The sequence below is a fragment of the Callorhinchus milii genome, unplaced genomic scaffold (genome assembly GCF_018977255.1).
Source record: "Callorhinchus milii isolate IMCB2004 unplaced genomic scaffold, IMCB_Cmil_1.0 Scaffold5, whole genome shotgun sequence".
NCBI classification, from domain to species: domain Eukaryota; kingdom Metazoa; phylum Chordata; class Chondrichthyes; order Chimaeriformes; family Callorhinchidae; genus Callorhinchus; species Callorhinchus milii.
This window is the reverse complement of record NW_024704746.1, coordinates 56,660,933-56,677,625: the sequence shown is the minus strand read 5'-3', so window position 1 is coordinate 56,677,625 and position 16,693 is coordinate 56,660,933. Positions and strand designations below refer to the sequence as shown.

The 16,693-nt window shown below is 40.3% G+C and overlaps 1 protein-coding gene across 1 annotated transcript in view; it reads left to right on the top strand.

Moving 5' to 3' along the window:
* The window catches only part of celsr1a (cadherin EGF LAG seven-pass G-type receptor 1a), a 189,646-nt gene that overhangs the window by 117,247 nt on the left and 55,706 nt on the right, over positions 1–16,693 (top strand). The window contains exons 7-8 of the mRNA XM_042335450.1: positions 2,355–2,443; positions 15,385–15,542. Of these exons, the coding sequence (XP_042191384.1) occupies positions 2,355–2,443; positions 15,385–15,542 (247 nt within the window). The remainder of the gene's footprint in view (positions 1–2,354; positions 2,444–15,384; positions 15,543–16,693) is intronic.

Here is a 16,693-nt window from a genome sequence, read left to right as displayed (position 1 = left end):
TCCACAGTGAGCTGGCAGGCTTCAGTCAGTGGAAAAAATTACAAATGACAAAGAAAAACCTGTTAGCAATTTGGCTATCTGATCGATGATCAGAATACTTGAGTAAATGTGAACATAAGGGCAGGGGAATTTCAGGCTGCTTTTCACTAACCTGCTCTCCTGTACATCATGAACCAGAGGTTAGGCAGCTTCTAAATTATGTTCACTTAACTCCCCTTTCTTCTCAGTGAGGACATTTATAGATCTTTTTAAAGTTTGGTTCATATCTATTGAACTATTTTCATGCTTTAGTGCAATAGATATGATGTGCATACTATGCTTAAATACATTTAAAAAGTCACATTGTAAAAAATATTTTGAGATTGGAAAACTTTTAATACCTTTTAATGACAATTCCGCAAACCACTCACTTCACAGATGTTTGTGGAATATTGATGTGGGCAAATGGTTATTGAGTTCACCTACAAAAGTACCCAGTCACTACACTTTGCAGTAAATTTTGTGAAGCACTTTGAGCCTGTCCTCATGAAAGTTCTATATCCAGGAATCATTCTTGTTGGTTCTCTCTGACCCCTCTCGGATGCTTCAAGGTCTTAGTCCGGCCAGCATTTCACAAACATGGTTTCATCAGTATCCACACAAAGCTGGAACAACACATTTCAATTTGTAACATTAATACCTGAGATGTATCTCAATATTTAATTTGTTTTGTTGTTGATTGTTTCATATTGTCTGGAAACTTGCAATGTAAAAACAACAATAATAATAGTTAAATCCTTTTCTTCCTCCTCCACTTTACAAATGGGCGCCCCTTCACTGGACATACCAATTTGCTGTTTAAACGTGCGTGTATTTATCTACATTAAAATCAATCTGCCGCTAGTCAATCTATTTATTTGGCCCATATCTCCTTAGCTGTTTGAAAGATCAATCTCACCATTACGCAGAGAGAAGCATCTGTTGTCTCTTGGAGACTTCATATCCATGTGACTGTGAATACTTTCAGTTTTAAATTTTACAGAATTTAAAATGTTTCAGCAGTGCTTGTGTTTACGTCTCAACAGCCTAAGATATTAAAGGTTCTATTCCTGCCACTTGTGCACAGTTTTATGATCTGCCTAAATAGACTACTGAATTGACTAATAATTATAGGTTATTTTTTTTCAAAAGCATATTTTGGTTCATTTGCCATAACTTGGCTGCTTGGATGATGGGAACCAGATGCTGTTAGAGAAAAGCAAGCCAGATGCTTGACTTTGCTTTCACTGCCTGCTTCAAGTTACTTTTCGAATTGCACGGAAGCCTTGAAGTTTAAAGCACAATGATGGATATATTGGAGTCGGTTTAGCATTCAACTAAAGGCTGGAAGAGCAACAGAATATTGGAGACACTTCCAATCTAGTGCTGCCCTGTCACTAATACTTTGCACTCGTATTGGTTTGGGGCTAAGATGCTCATGCTTCATACGTGTGTATAGGCACGTTCCAGCACAGAGTGCATGTGTGACAAAGGAGTGAACAGTATACACTATGTAAGTGATGTTATTAACTTGTTGCTGGAAGCATTGCACCATCCATGGTCAACAGCATTTGGAACCAGAACAGCCGCATGTTAAACACAGCCCTGACAACAGAGTTGTCACATGTCTTCTCATCCTGCATCCTGTATCTGAAGATGTAAGGTACACACTGTAGGGTAAGGCTACTTGGAGCCATCTTAGATAACAATATACTTGTATTTAGTTGATAGCTTGTAGGATATATATTGTGACAAATGCTTGAGCCTACCTAAGTGCACAGGGGACATGTAAGTGGGCTGTGAGCAATAACAAAATACTAAGCTAATCATAGACTGACATGAAACATATTATGTTCCACTGACTGGCTGGCAATAAGAAGCAGCCAGGTCTGGAGCTTGATTTGAATTGGCGTTCTGCTGTATTAAGTTTCTGTATTTTATTCAGTATCAGTGGCATACAGAAACATGACAAGTTGGTACAAATTCAAAATGTATTCCTATAAATATGGAATAATTCAATGTATGTGCAGATACAGACAGTGGAGGGGCTACTGGCAGTTTGTTTATCGGATTCATTCAACTTAGGTCTGTTAGTTGTCTCCTGAAGTTCCAGTTGAACTAATATCTAAAATGTCCTTAAATCTTTTAAGGATTGTATCTCTTATTATCCATCTAGTTTATACAGTTCCAAATGTGTCTGATCTGGCACAGAGAACACAAGGAAGGCTACACCTGTAGCAAAACACTGAAGTGATTTCTATATTAAAGCAAAATGTGATACTGGCTTCCTCTGCCTATTGGGTAATGTCCTAACCAGACTGCAAACTCTTTAACAGGTGAATCTACAACCACAGTCGCACCCTTCATACGAGGTGGAGTAAGTGATGGACAGTGGCACTCGGTCCAGGTGCAGTACTATAACAAGGTAGGTAAACGACTAGATAATAGCGATCATTATATTAAGTGTCAGAATGGATGTTTTTTACTGATTGATTAAACTATGAATACTTTCAGTTTCTTAAAATATGTATTAACTTTTAATTAAAAAAAGTCTGTATTAACTTTTTTTGAACTGAGGTATTACAGCCATTTTCCAGAGTGCTACCCGATAGGCTATCACATCTTATTAGATCTTGGTTCGATTCCCGGCAGTTTCCTTACTCCACACTCCTCTGTTAACTACTCAGTGTTTCTCTTTGACTGAGCTGCAGTGTAGTCCTACTCTACGAAATTAACCAGTGTTTGTGAAGAACATTTTGTCTGTTTTATTCATTCGTTTCCTCAGGATACTAAATAATATGGAGCAAAGTGGGCAATGTTGCAAACTGCACATGCTGAATTTACAGCTTTTCTCATGTCAAACTCATTCTGTATCAATTATACAGTGAGATTCAAACATCTGCCACGTACTGGGAGCAGGTTAGAGTGAAGTAGCAGTCAGTCACCTCTGGCTCCGGTAGTTTTTTTTTACTGTTCCTACTGGGGTGATGAGGCCAGGAATAAAATGATGACATTTTGAATGGATTTCTCTGTAGTTATTATCTGGTTGTGTTGCTACCCTCCGGGAAGGTACCTTGCGAGAAGGACACTATATAAAAGTAAGATGATGTTGCCCAGTGAAATCTGTTTAGGATACAGAAAGCATCTAACTAATTAAGTAAGGACAGGTGGGGCGGGGGGAGTGATGGAGACAAGATGGGGAAATGGGATTAAAAGATCTGTCATTACAACACAAAAACAAAATTGATGGGTTGAATGGCCCACCCCTTTCTTATGTCAATGGCCTTCAACCAAATGATAATTCTTCATGCTTGAGTGAGTCTGAACAGTGTGTGACAGAAAGCAATTTGACAATAGAAAGTGTCACAATCGAGACTGATTCTTTTCTCACAGATGCACTCCCAGCAGGCAGGCAGGCATCACTGGACAGCAGTAAGCAGCAAGAATGATTACTTTTTTCCACCTAAACTTCTGGGGTGCTGAGTTTGATTGTAAAGTTCCATTCACACCTGAGATCAGGACAAAGTCATCCTGGTGTATGAAGCTCGATATCGGATAATGTGGTACATTTATTTACGGGTAGCAGACTAACCAAAATTGTAACTAGAAAGAAATAGAATTTAAACATCCTATCCTTCTGGCTCTATCATAGCTACCTAAATGTTCCAGGCTGCTCTCCTTCAGCCAGCAAATACTGCAGATTATTGACTACTCTCAGCTAAAAGGAAATACATTTTGCAGTTTAGAGGATTTGAAGGTATTTCCTCCTCATCTGAAGCTTTCCCTCCCCCCTCCTCTAACTCAAGGAATGGCCCCTGTTTCATCATATCCAATATTTATAACTTCTATTAGTTTCTGTTGTCATGACTGTCTTGTTACAGCCTATATCCACTTTGCATACTGACCCCGTATGACCCCAGGAACTGCCGTGACACAAGTAACCTATTACTAAAAAGGCCAATTGTTTTCCTGTAAATTCAATGAATACCAAGTCTGACTGCAAAGTCTTTCAGATGTTGGACCAAATGCAACTGTAGTTTTATCACACTAACCTTTTCCATTGCAGAGCTTGAACTGTATTTTGACTGTTGCCCCTTCCAAGGGCTGCTTAAGTTATTTTACACTGACTGTTTAAATGCATTTGTTGTGTCCACCAGAGTTATTGGATACATATTACAGTAGTAAACAACATATAGAAATGCCTTCAGACTGTTGACATTTAGCTTAGAAGACACTTGACCCTGAGACCCACTTTTTTGGGGTCAGCCAGGTGTCTTGACACATGCGGAAACCCATCACCATGCTTAAGAGTATTCAAACAAACAGAATTTCTTGCATTCCACCTACAGGTGGAAATGCCAGAGATATTTGTTGGAATGCAATGCTCATTCTCTCTCTGGAGGGATACATCCTGCTTCTCTTATTTCGGAAAGCATTACACACTTGTTGTGCGATAGTTCTCATCCCTGGATGTACCTGCGAATTTTATTAACGCTTTTGTACTAAGTGGCCTCTGCAGCTCTTCTAACCGTATCAGTGTGAGTCCCTATTCCAAAGGTGACTCAACCAAGTCACAGTCACACACAGACAGGTATTTCCAGTTAACCTCAATGCCTAGTAACTGGAATGTCTTGTTGTAGTCTGCTCACACTAGTAGATCTCCAAAGTTGACAACTACCCTCTGAAGTGCTTAGTCCTTTTCTTGTCTAAGATATATTTGAATAGGAACAACAGCTCTTTATTAAAACCTAGTAACCCTAGGCTACCTTGCATAAAAGGAACACAACTATGGAAGATATACAACCAATGGGATCAAAAATAACAACCACATATAACTATAACCACTGGCAGCACAATACTGCATTAGTAAATCTATATAAAACCAATCCTGCCTTTCTAGTAGCCCTGTACATGTCAGTATGTACTGGATGACAATCATTAGTTAGCGACCACAAGGAGCTCCGAACATAGCTTTATATAGCCATGTGTGGCTCTGCCCCCACCATATGATGTGAATGCAAGAGTTTTTTCCCGCGCTAGCGCCCACGTGTTGTTTTACTCTGCGGCTGCTTGTTTCGCTGACTCTCTATCAAGCAGCTCTGGACCTATACTTTATTGCAAACCCGTATATGCTGTTTGATAATTGTGCTGTAAGCAGCTTCTGCAACTTGGAATCTTACAGAATCCATTTAAAGGGGCAGGCCTCACCATTTCTCTTAAATGATATATAATTATGTATACATATTATTTACACATTACAAAACACTGCAAGAATAGGGTAACTGTGACAATTGGTAAGAGCCAAGGCTTGGGGACCCAGAGTGTATGTTGGGGTAGTGCTGTAGTCTAACCTATTAAAACCACGTAGCTTGCCATTGAGAACGCTGCCTGGCAAGCTTTCCTGCTGCTTGTACAACTAGGACCACCCTACCCATTAGGGCTTCAGATAGCAGGGTTAACGAGAGCTGAGTGGGAAGAGTCTCTGCCGCCAATGACTAGTCTGTCCTTCCACCTTACTGATGAGCCAGGCTGGCTGTGCTGTCATCAACAGGGCCCAGGGCCCCGGCTGGCTCAGAAACTGGGCTACTGAGACCGCCATAGACGGTGGACTCAATTCTAACATTCTGTTGCAAAGCATGTCACCTTGGAGCCAGTTTAGCTCCAAGGAGACGTTGTTTACCTTCACACCCCCCACTCCTGTCCCCGTCTCACCCCGGAGGATAGTCACAGGTTGGTCATTTGACATCCAACAAGCGTGGGTTTGAGCCGGTGGGAAACACAGTTCAGCATGAAATGCGTGAGAGCATGGCCACCATCTTCGATGTCCATAGCCTGGACACGCATCTCTTCCCATCGAGCAATGGTTCCTCCAGTTGGAGGTGCGGAGCTTGAGCAGCAGCTTCTTACCTCTGGACGGTGGACAGAGAACCAGCACTAAACACAAAATACTGCAGTTGCTTGAAAACAAAAACAGAAGTCGCTGGGAACACTCAGCAGCATCTACAGAGAAAGGAAAGTGAGTCAATGTTTCAGCAAGATCTGAGGGGTCAGAACGTCCAGTTCAGTTCTGATGAAGGGTCGAGGACCCGAAACATTGACTCATTTTTCTTTCTCCATAGATGCTGCCTGATCTGCTGAGTGTTCCCAGCGACTTCTGTTTTTGTTTTCAGAGAACCAGCACTGATGTCCAACCATTGACCAACTGATGACTATCTTCCTGAGGGTTGGGAAGGGGGTAGTAGGTAAACAGGGGTAGCTTTGGAGCTAAACCTGCGCCAAGGTGACATACTTGGCAACAGAATGACAAAATCAGGTGTGTGGTGCAGTACTCTAGGCCACTACTGATGAAAGACCAGCCAGTCTGGCTCGTCAGCAGGATCTGAGGCGGCAGACCTGTCTCTAGGTATAGAATTGTTCCCATATGTTACATATGTACATAGAACTTTGTCTGGTTTGGATAAATGGTGATGGGTTTCCACATGTGTCAAACATCTGGATACCCAAACAGAACTGGACTAAGTTTCTCCTGACTGAAGTTGATGCAGGCTGATTACCTTCAAACTGATAGTCCAGTCCAATGTAATCCCATCAACTAGGATTCAGCTAGATCCAGATGTGACTAGAAATTTCAAAGATCTTATAAATCCATTCTGTGGCTAACTCTGCCCTTTAATAGCCAGCAAAATATTTTTTTTTACCTTTCATACATTTAAGTGCAAGACATGTGGGTGGTCTTGCAGTACCATACAATAGACATACAGTAAAATAGTTAACCCACACTTCCATTTAAGAAAGATCTTAAGAGCTCGTAAGATAAGTTAATTTTATGGGTGTTGTGAATTGTGACAGGTGAAGAATATTATTGTTTAGAATCATATTCCTTCCATTTTCTCCTGAATAGTTAATAGATGCAGTTTCCCAACTTTTTGACATGAACTTCTGTGCAGAATGTGACTGGGGAATTCATAGCTTCCTGTTTCAAATTAGTTCGTCGGCTGCTGCATTCATCATAAAGTTTAAAGGTTTATGATCTGAGGCGCTGCTTTTGAAAGACAGGAAGATAATATTGAAGCAGTTTTCATGGTTTGTTTTCATAACATGGACAACAGATAAAAAAAACAACATCATTGTGGAACTTACCGAGTTGGCTTGCCAGGACCAACATTGCAGTTCACAAAGGGCTGAAGACTGTCACCCGAAAGAGTTAAAATCCAATGAGCTTTCAACAGTCAGATTACAGCCAGGCCCAATCACTTTAGCTGGATCTAACCCATGTTCTTGCATATTAATGCTGATGTGAAATGTGCTTCATGCTGTGTTGATATTTTAATGACAGCCCAGAGTGATAGATGGTTTTAAAGCGAGCCAAGCTCCTGGGATGAATGATGCACTGTGGCTTTTGGGATCTGTAGTGCATTCTGAGAAATATTGCTGTACATGTTAGTTGGGCAGGAGCAGAACTGACTGAATGGACTTTCCAAATTAGAACTGTCAACTCCAGGTCTCTGGAAATTTAATCCGATCTTGGCCCCACCCATCTTTCTCGAGATACTTTAAGATGAGGCAATTGATGTTGCGCTCGGATACATGGTCAGCATGTATCGTTGTGATACATCGTAGTGATCGTTGATCAGAAACCAGCTCTGTGCTGCTGCTAGTCAGAGTGGCAAAAGAATGCTGAGAATTAATGTTGCTAGGAAGGATGGCTAAGGCCAAGACACTAGACACATTAAGAAATATCTTGGTCCTGCAAAGACTGTAGGGTTAAATATATGTAAACGTCCATATTATCTGCCTCAATGTATATGAAAAAAAATCAGCCAAGTCTAATTATAATGGATTGCCCTGTACCTATCATTGTGTGATGCTGTAGCAGGAAAGTGGTCATGTGAAGTGCAGAACAGCTGCAACTTTTTCCAATATGTGAGCAGTCATGGAAACAGTGAAACATCAAATTGCCTTTTTTTGCAGACAAGGTCAAATTTGATTTAGCATCTGTGAAATCTTAAGAAAATGCCCAGAAAACTCATATCTGTGAGCACTCCCTGAAATATTCACACAGTTAATGATTGACTAGTGCTCCATTATCCACTGACTGCTTGCACACCCACAGCAGAATCAATTGAAAAATAACAGTGGTAAAAAGGGTCAGAAATGTAAGGAATGCAATGCAGAAATAGGAGGTGGGAAGGGGCAGGAAACTGATAAATCTTTTCATCCAGTAATGAAACAGTCCTCCAGTGAAATCCTCTGCTTTATTGTAATCGTCAAATAGGTCTTTGTAATGGCTTGACACTGACAGAAAAGAATGAGCTGGACTGTATAGTGTGGACAGGCTAGGGTGTTCTGGTAGATGTGTAATTCAACTCTGTCGTCAGCCCTTTTTGACGTGAGTGTAATGTACACATCAGGATCGTTTTACGTGGAGTTCAGATTACTTGAAATAGTTCGTCTCTGCTCCCGCTAATGGGTTGGGAACAATTCTACGTTAATTATGGCTGGTGGAATCCACCTTATCTGTCAGGAGGATTGGAACTACACTTTATCAATGGAATGTTTGAAATCATTATTCTACAAGTCTCTCAAGGAAGTCAAAGTTATTTAAGGGGAAGAAACCTGGGAAATCCACACAGTGGATGGAACCTGAGTATTCCATTTATATTTTCCTCTGGGTCACCCAATGTCCCTAAGGAGAGTAGCAACCAGAAGGCTGGTCCCAAGGTGAAGAAGGCAGCCAGAAGCCAAATGAATCCAGGCTCAAAGTAAGCCGGTTCATTTATTCTTATGGGCCGGCCAGCAAAGGCAAAAGTTTTACTGCAGTAGGAGCTGTAGAAACCCAAAATACTTTGTTGGTTCTTGTTGGTCAATGAAAATTTCTTATTAGTTGCTGTAAATGTTTTTCATGGATCATTATCAATTTTATGAAGATAGATTTACCTTCAAATAAGTCTAAGCTTTCTAATTCTCGTATCTCGACAGATCTTTCCAAAAGTAATATGAGATGTTTAGTCAACATCCTTTAGCTAGGACATTTCTGATTGCTGGATTGTTTTTCTGGAGTACTGTGACCTCTATACTAACTTTTGACTGTTTGTGGAACACAGCTGTGCGCAATTGGTTGCCAGGTTTCACCCATAAAACACACAGTCACTACACTTTACAGTATATTCTGTGAAGCTCTTGGAGACGTCTCAACGACGTGATAAGGTGCTATATCAAATGCAAGGATTATTATTATTTGAAATGTTTGGGCATCACAATAACCTCCGTACACTGTTTCTTCTTTCCTACCATCACCATTTCCCTGATAGTTACAAACTTAGTGTCACTTAGTATCTCTAATAAGAATCTCTTAATGGGACACTGTTTATACAAAAAAAATGTTCTGGCAAACTGTATTTTGTTTGCAGGGAATCTTTTTTTTCAGCATTAGGTTGCACCCATATGAGGCTGCAAGAACTGTGGAAAACCTGCTTCCAAATTGAAAATCAATTGAAGGATTTTACAAAATTTTGCACAATCTTATATTTTAAGATGATGGTCTTAAAGCAAAAGCAGTAAGAAATTTCTCAATTGGCAGGAACAGCTTTAGCTGTGATTGATCTTGCCTCGTCTCCATGGTTGAATTGCCTGCTAATTTGCACCATCTAGGCTCACATGAAGAATGGAGAATTCAGGTGGTTGAAGTGTGAGGATAAAGCATACATGTATTGTGGTGGGCAGATAAGTTATATGTACAGAAAGTCTGTGTAGTTAATTAGCCTTTGCTTTGAGTTCTCAGAAGTGGGGGAAGAACCACTGTAAGAAACTGTAAGCTGAATTCTTCTAAAAGTAGATAGCAAAAGAATATGAAAATGTTACTTTTCCACAAAAACGGTTTGATATCAGTTATTGCTTGAGCCAAAAAGGAAGCGATTCCTTAAAATGAATGTGTGCGATCTTCTCTTGCATTTAGGCTTTGGATACCCAGAGGTAGTGAAAACTATTTCCCTGTACATGTGGGCTAATCAAAGCTAGCCGTAACTTGGAACAACAGTTTGACTGCCCTATTAAATTTCACATTCATCTCCGATTCACCATAACCAAACATCCATGTACTCATATAAATAAAAATTCTGCAGCTTTCCTTCATAAATATCCTTTTTTTTAAAAAATAAAGAGGATTGATACTTATCAGGCTTTCTTGTTTTGGATTCTCCGGAATGTTTTCAATGTTAGATGACTCTACTCGGGCAAGCAGATGGGCACTGTGTATACAGAATGCTTGGGTTATTTGGTGGAATTAACCATAGAAGAGAAAATAAAAACCCTCGTTTGAATTTATGGGTGGGACATCTGTCAGTTAACAGCACTAACTGATGAGCAAAATGGTGCCATCTCATTTCCTGAAAGGCTGAAGGCCTGCAATAGTCTGGAAACTGTTAGGAGACCCTTCTATATAAGTCCAGAAGTAACTTACATTTGCTACGCCAATACATGCTCCCTTTGCACAAACATCATCTCTGACTGAATTAATATTTCACATTTTTCTGCAATGTCTGAATTTTGACACAATAGGGTCTTTATGCCGAACACACACTGACCTTATTACTTAATCACTTCTCTGCTGCAGTCATTGTAGTTTAATGTCCCTCGCTGTCTTTTCTTAAAAAACTTCTGGTAATTGGATATTCTCTAAAGCCAATGTTGAAATCAATTGTTTGTAATGCCTGTTCAGACAGCGAATATGAAATCCAAACCTATTTGTAATTGTGCTTTTCATAATATGAATGTCTTCTCTTCCCTCTTTCTTGTTAACCCGTCCCACGTCCCACTTGCCCCACGTATTATTTCTCTCTTGGTATCCTGAAACTATATACCCCTGTGGCTGAGCTGGCAGGCCTCTGATCTGGCCATATGAGCATGTATGAGTCTGTCTCCGTGAACACCACATTCTCCTCACAATGATATATCAGGGAGAATGGAAGCCCAGCTGTATCGTGGACACTAGCAGCTTTCCTGTGTGCTTCTTGTTGACCCTCAGCAATCTTGTCACTAAAGGGACTGTACACTATTTTATCAGAATGTCAGAATGAGTGTCTTTCCACACAGCTGTCCACAGATCTGGTCTGTGGTAGGGATCTTTTATAAGAGATTTGTTTATTCTATGTGCCAAGCAAGTGTCACTGTTTCCTCCCCCCACAGTTTTCTTCCTGACTTGCCCTATCGCCCCCTTAGTTCACTTGAAGCAGCAGTTAAGTGGCCAGTTGCTTAAGACTGCCAGCTTCTCCGGTCACTGGAGGCGTGTGAGTGGAGCTGCCAAATTGTAGTGCCTGATTATTCTTTTACAAAGTGTCCAGTCATCGATGGCATTCCCTGTTGCTTTTCAATGTGTTTGTGTGAGCAGTGCAGAGGGGAGGGGGAATTGCAAGTGAACTAAGGAAGATTCCTGAAAACATTCTGATTATGTGGAAAAGATCCTCTTCTATTATAATTAGCACAGTGCACTACCTGGGGAGAGGTCAGCAAGCAGGAAGCCCATCAGAGTGATACAAAGATTGTGAAACAACTCATCTTACAACTAGCATTATGCTCTTTTCAGAATGTGCCGAGGAGGTGCCATCAACAATGCACTTCAATTTTTAATTAACTTGGGTGTTCGAGTGACTCATAGGATTATTGTCTATCCAGCAGAGAATATGTAAGCAAGTTCAAAAGCTGAATGCTTTTAAGGTGACAGCGGGTATGTTGAAATTTAGAGGTATTGGAATGAACATACAATATCCAGACTTTGTAAATGGAAGTGAAAAAAATGGTATTTATTACTTTTTTTAATGGGCTGGAAACAATTAACATTCCAGAGCAACTCTTTATTGTTTTGCTTAACTTGCAAAGACATATTTACAAAGTAGCTGGTGTTTCTGAAAGCATGAGATCAAATGAGCTAAAGGGCTTTTGTCATATGAACCAATCTTGTAATTGTCACAACAGCACACAGGCCATGTACAGTCCTGTTTTTATAAGTAGAACTGACCACACCTCATTCAACACACTGCAGCACAAGCAGCACTGAACTTGTGGGAAAGTCAAAGGAGTGGAATCAATGTCAAGTACATAACTAGAATTTTATTACATTGCCTCAAACCATCCAGTCCTCAATACAATTTGTGGTTTCAGCACAAATTCACTCTACTACCTGCCTGAAGATTTATTAGTGTTGTGTTCTTAGGTCAGGGGGAAAAAAATCCTGAAACATAGTTATTACTTGATGTTTTTCAGTTGATTACCTACATGAGAGGAGATTTTACAGTGCAGGTAACGTCTTAATAATGTTTAATTTTCCCAGTAGATCATGGGATGGTTGATGAGCTAATTTCCTCTAATTTTTTTTAATATTTAAAAAAGTAAGATGTGTTTCCAGAGCTGAATAATGAGTATATTACAAAAGTTTGTAAAGCTAGTGCATACGCAGCTGTAGGGACAATGTAATTTGAAATTGAGCCTTATCATGTCTCCACAATGTGTGAAATACAGTAGAATCCGATTGCAAGGTGGGTCCATAAAATTCCAACTCGCCTTATAAGAGGGAGCGATCAGCAGTCGCCATTGGTGCATGTGCACTAAACGTCATCTGGCTTCCTGCACTACAAAATGTCTGACTTTCAGAGATCAGATTATTATTATTAGATCATTGTCAACATCACTTCCTGCATCATGCACTCACAAAACACATGTACTTTACTGTAAGTCACTGCAATACACACATATATATTCCTTGCATTTGATACAGTGCCTTCTCACGTTGTTGAGACATCTCAAAGCGCTTCACATGATACACTGTAAAATGTAGTGACTGAGTTATGTGGGTGATACTTTACAGTATATCTTGTGAAGAACTTTGGGATGGCTTCCCGACACGTGAAAAGCGCTATATCAAATGTAAGGATTACTTTGATTATTATTATTTCATAAAATAATTAGGAAGTGATGTCAGCATCAACCTGTTGACTTGGAAGTCAGCCTTTTTGTTGTTTGAAAAGCTTCCCATGCACTGCCCATGCACAGCTTACAGGGAATGATGTCGGCATTGACCAATGACTCAGACGTTAGCAAAGGTATAGTGTGCAGGAAGCCAGAACAACTGTGGATCCATAGAGACCCTAGCTTTTAAGCGAAGCAGTGTTATAAGGGGGGTTATCTTATAGCGGGGTTCTGCCGCAGAACTTAACAGGAAAGAATGTTGCTTCTAAGCAGTCTGCAGAGAAATTCCTAAATAACTTGAGTTCTGTGCAGTTTTAGTGAAAGAAAGTTTCCGGATGCTTCTTACTGTTACCACGGTTTCCCAGCACTAAAGAGCAAGATAGATAAGGTAATTAACCCTTGAAATAGAGTCCCTGAAGATGCTTGATTGCTCAGTGACTCTTTGAAGCTCAGTGTGTGGAATTCTTATTTCACTCTGGTATGGAAGCAAGGCTTCCATTCATTTCAGCTCTACAAGGATTAACGAAGCACTTGATTGCTGACAAATAACTGAAGCAAGTTGATGGTGGAACAAGCAGCTCAGATACAATTTCTTTGTAACTTGTGCTTTGAAAGGCCGGGTTGTGCTCATCAAGGAAGGGAGTGCTGTACTTTCCTCTTTTCCCAGTAAGCACTATCCAGAATGGTCCAGAGTTGGGATGAATATGAGAAATAACACAATGCTTTCGATGTCTCCTCCTACATCCCCTCCAATCATGACATAAACATAACTACATATGGAGTCCTGTAGCTCAGTGGTTAGAGCACTCGCTTTGCAAGTGAGAGACCTGAGTTCAATTCCAGGCAGGGCGAAACCTTGGGCAAGTTTCCTTACTCCACACGCCTAATAATAATCCCTCCAAAACCAAAAACAATAATAAATTGGTCATTCTCAATCTACGACTGTTTGTGGGACATTGCTGTGCACAATTGGCTGCCGCGTTCGCCCACAAATATATAGTCAATTCACTTTACAGTGTGTTCTGTGAAGCGCTTTGGGACGTCCTCCCGACGTGAAAAGCGCTATATCAAATACAAGGATTATTATTATTATTATATGCAAACTTCCTCATATAACTCTATGATTTGGGATTTTAGGCATAGTATCTCTGTCTGGAGTCTCACTGAAATGATATTGACATGAATTTATACCAGCTGCTCCATATTCTAGTAGTTCTGTGCTGCCAACTCAGGTTCACTTAAAACCAAGTCTTAAGGCTTCCTTTTACTTTGAACCCTTAACACCCAAAATAAAAGGATGGTGTTAAAACTGGCTACATGGCGTATGTCACCATTATTCCAGGCTTACTTCTGCTTTTATACAAAACAATTCTGCTCTTGTAAATAATGAGTGGTGCAGTGAATTGGAAGATCTAACAGGTGATCGTTCTGAAGGCTGCTCAGGGTGTAAGGACTATCAGGTTTCAGCTATCAACACCAGCATGTGTCAAAGTGATAGCTGGTTTCCAAATATGGTCTTTTGATGGTAATATTAGAACAATGTGATGCGCCTCCTGGGCATTCCTCACTGCACAGGATAGTGGTACTAGACAACTGAAAAAATATGTGATAATGAGAAGACAATAATATTTTGAGCACAATGGGATGTTTCATGGTATTGTTTTACTGTTGTTAACATAGTGCAGGCACTGGTCTGATGGGGTTGTGGATGCAGGGTGGGGGAAGAACCCATAAAAATATTTTTTTTCTTTCCTTGGTTGAGAAAAGGGTATCCTGGAAAGATGGTATTGGGTGTCCAAAGGGTTTTCTTCATCCTAACCAACCTTGTGTTCTTGTGAAAAGCTCTAAAAAGTCTGACAAAATATCGGAAAGTAAAACACCAGCTGCACTGTACTTCAGGGCTGTGGCCCCCACCCTTTTGTTTTAGAAGAAGAGAATTTCACAATTGCACTTACAAACAAACTTGCGATTGGTGACTTGTAGATGGGGTAGCATAGAACACGTGCGTATAAAAGCTAAAGTACATTCAAAGTCAGATCTAGCAAGCCTGTCACTTTAACACACAAGTCCACAGAAATCTTGTACCATGACATTGGAACTGTGGCTGAACCTGGATTTGTGGCATTTATGTACATCACATGGAGAAACATTAAGATCTTTCCCATAAAATAATGTGAAGAGTAACAGGATGGAATAGTAATACTGTTGCTGAATCGTATAACGATCAATTTTGTGATATTTCTGTTATGAAGAACACAAACCAGTAGGGGACTCGTTTGGGGGGATGTCGAGGAGGTTTGAGAGAGAGGAGATTGACAAGCTCGGAGGGGGCGCAGGGAAGCTCGGGAGAATAACTGGATCAGTATTACTGTCTATCTAAATAAATTCATTTCTTCTTTCACTCAGCCAAATATTGGCAGATTAGGTATTCCTCACGGACCTTCTGGGGAGAAAGTCGCTGTAGTTACTGTTGATGATTGTGACACCGCAGTGTCCATACGCTTTGGAAACCAAATTGGAAACTATTCATGTGCTGCCCAGGGAACTCAGACTGGATCAAAGAAGTAAGGCTAGATTTTTAATTTGCAATTCGCCATAAATAGAATTTCATAACTCTAGAAGTTCTTTTTACTTAAAATGAATACAAAAAATAACACAATTTGTTCACAAAAGTATTTTGACACACTGTATCTGCTGAAGTTTAATGTAATAAAATGTTTTTATTTGTCAGGATATTTTTCCACCTCGCTTTCGTTTTCCATAGTCCTGCTTGTGTCCCAATGTAACTAATGACTGAAAGATGTGCAATGCTGTCCCTGACTGGTACTGTCTCTGATCCTTATCCAGCTCGTGTGAGGAAGCTCCAACCCACTGTCCCACACCACACCCTGCCTCCACAAACTCAGTAAATACTGACTGTTGCACAAAAGAAATACTTATTTGTCAACTTTTGTAGCTCTGGTTTCGGTAGTATCTTTCATTTATTTAAAAATAACAATTCCCAAGATAAAACTGGTTATTCACTTCAAGGCTTTTTTGTGAGACATTGCTGTGTGCAAATTGGCTGCCACATTTACCAACAAATACTACAAGTAGTCACTTCACCTCAGAGTAAAATCTTGTAAAACATTTTGAGACCTATCAACAACATTTGTAAGTGGTAAATTAATTTGCAATGATTTATTTTGTGGTCCCTTCGCCTCACTTCCTCCCTTGCATTCTTCAAAGCCGGTCTCAAGACCCTTCTCTTGGACTGCGCCTTTGGTCTTCCTCCCACCTCTCTGCCTTCCCTCACCCCTACACCACCCCTCCCCATGCTCGGGCCCCGACATCTGACTGTTCAGCGCTTTGGGATGTCCTCCCAATGTGAAAGGCGCTCTATAAATGTAATTTTGTTGTTCTTGTTGTATTCTGTAGCCATTCACAATCTCCGTAACAATTTTTACATGCAAAAATTTCTGTATACGATAATACATATTATATGTGGAGTCCTGTAGCTCAGTGGTTAGAGCACTCGCTTTGCAAGCGAGAAACCTGAGTTCAATTCCAGGCAGAGGGCGAAACCTTGGGCAAGTTTCCTTACTCCACACACCTAATAATAATCCCTCCAAAACCAAAAACAATAATAAAAATTGGCCATTTTCAATCTACGACTGTTTGTAGGACATTGCTGTGCGCAATTGGCTGCCGCGTTCGCCCACAAATATACAGTCAA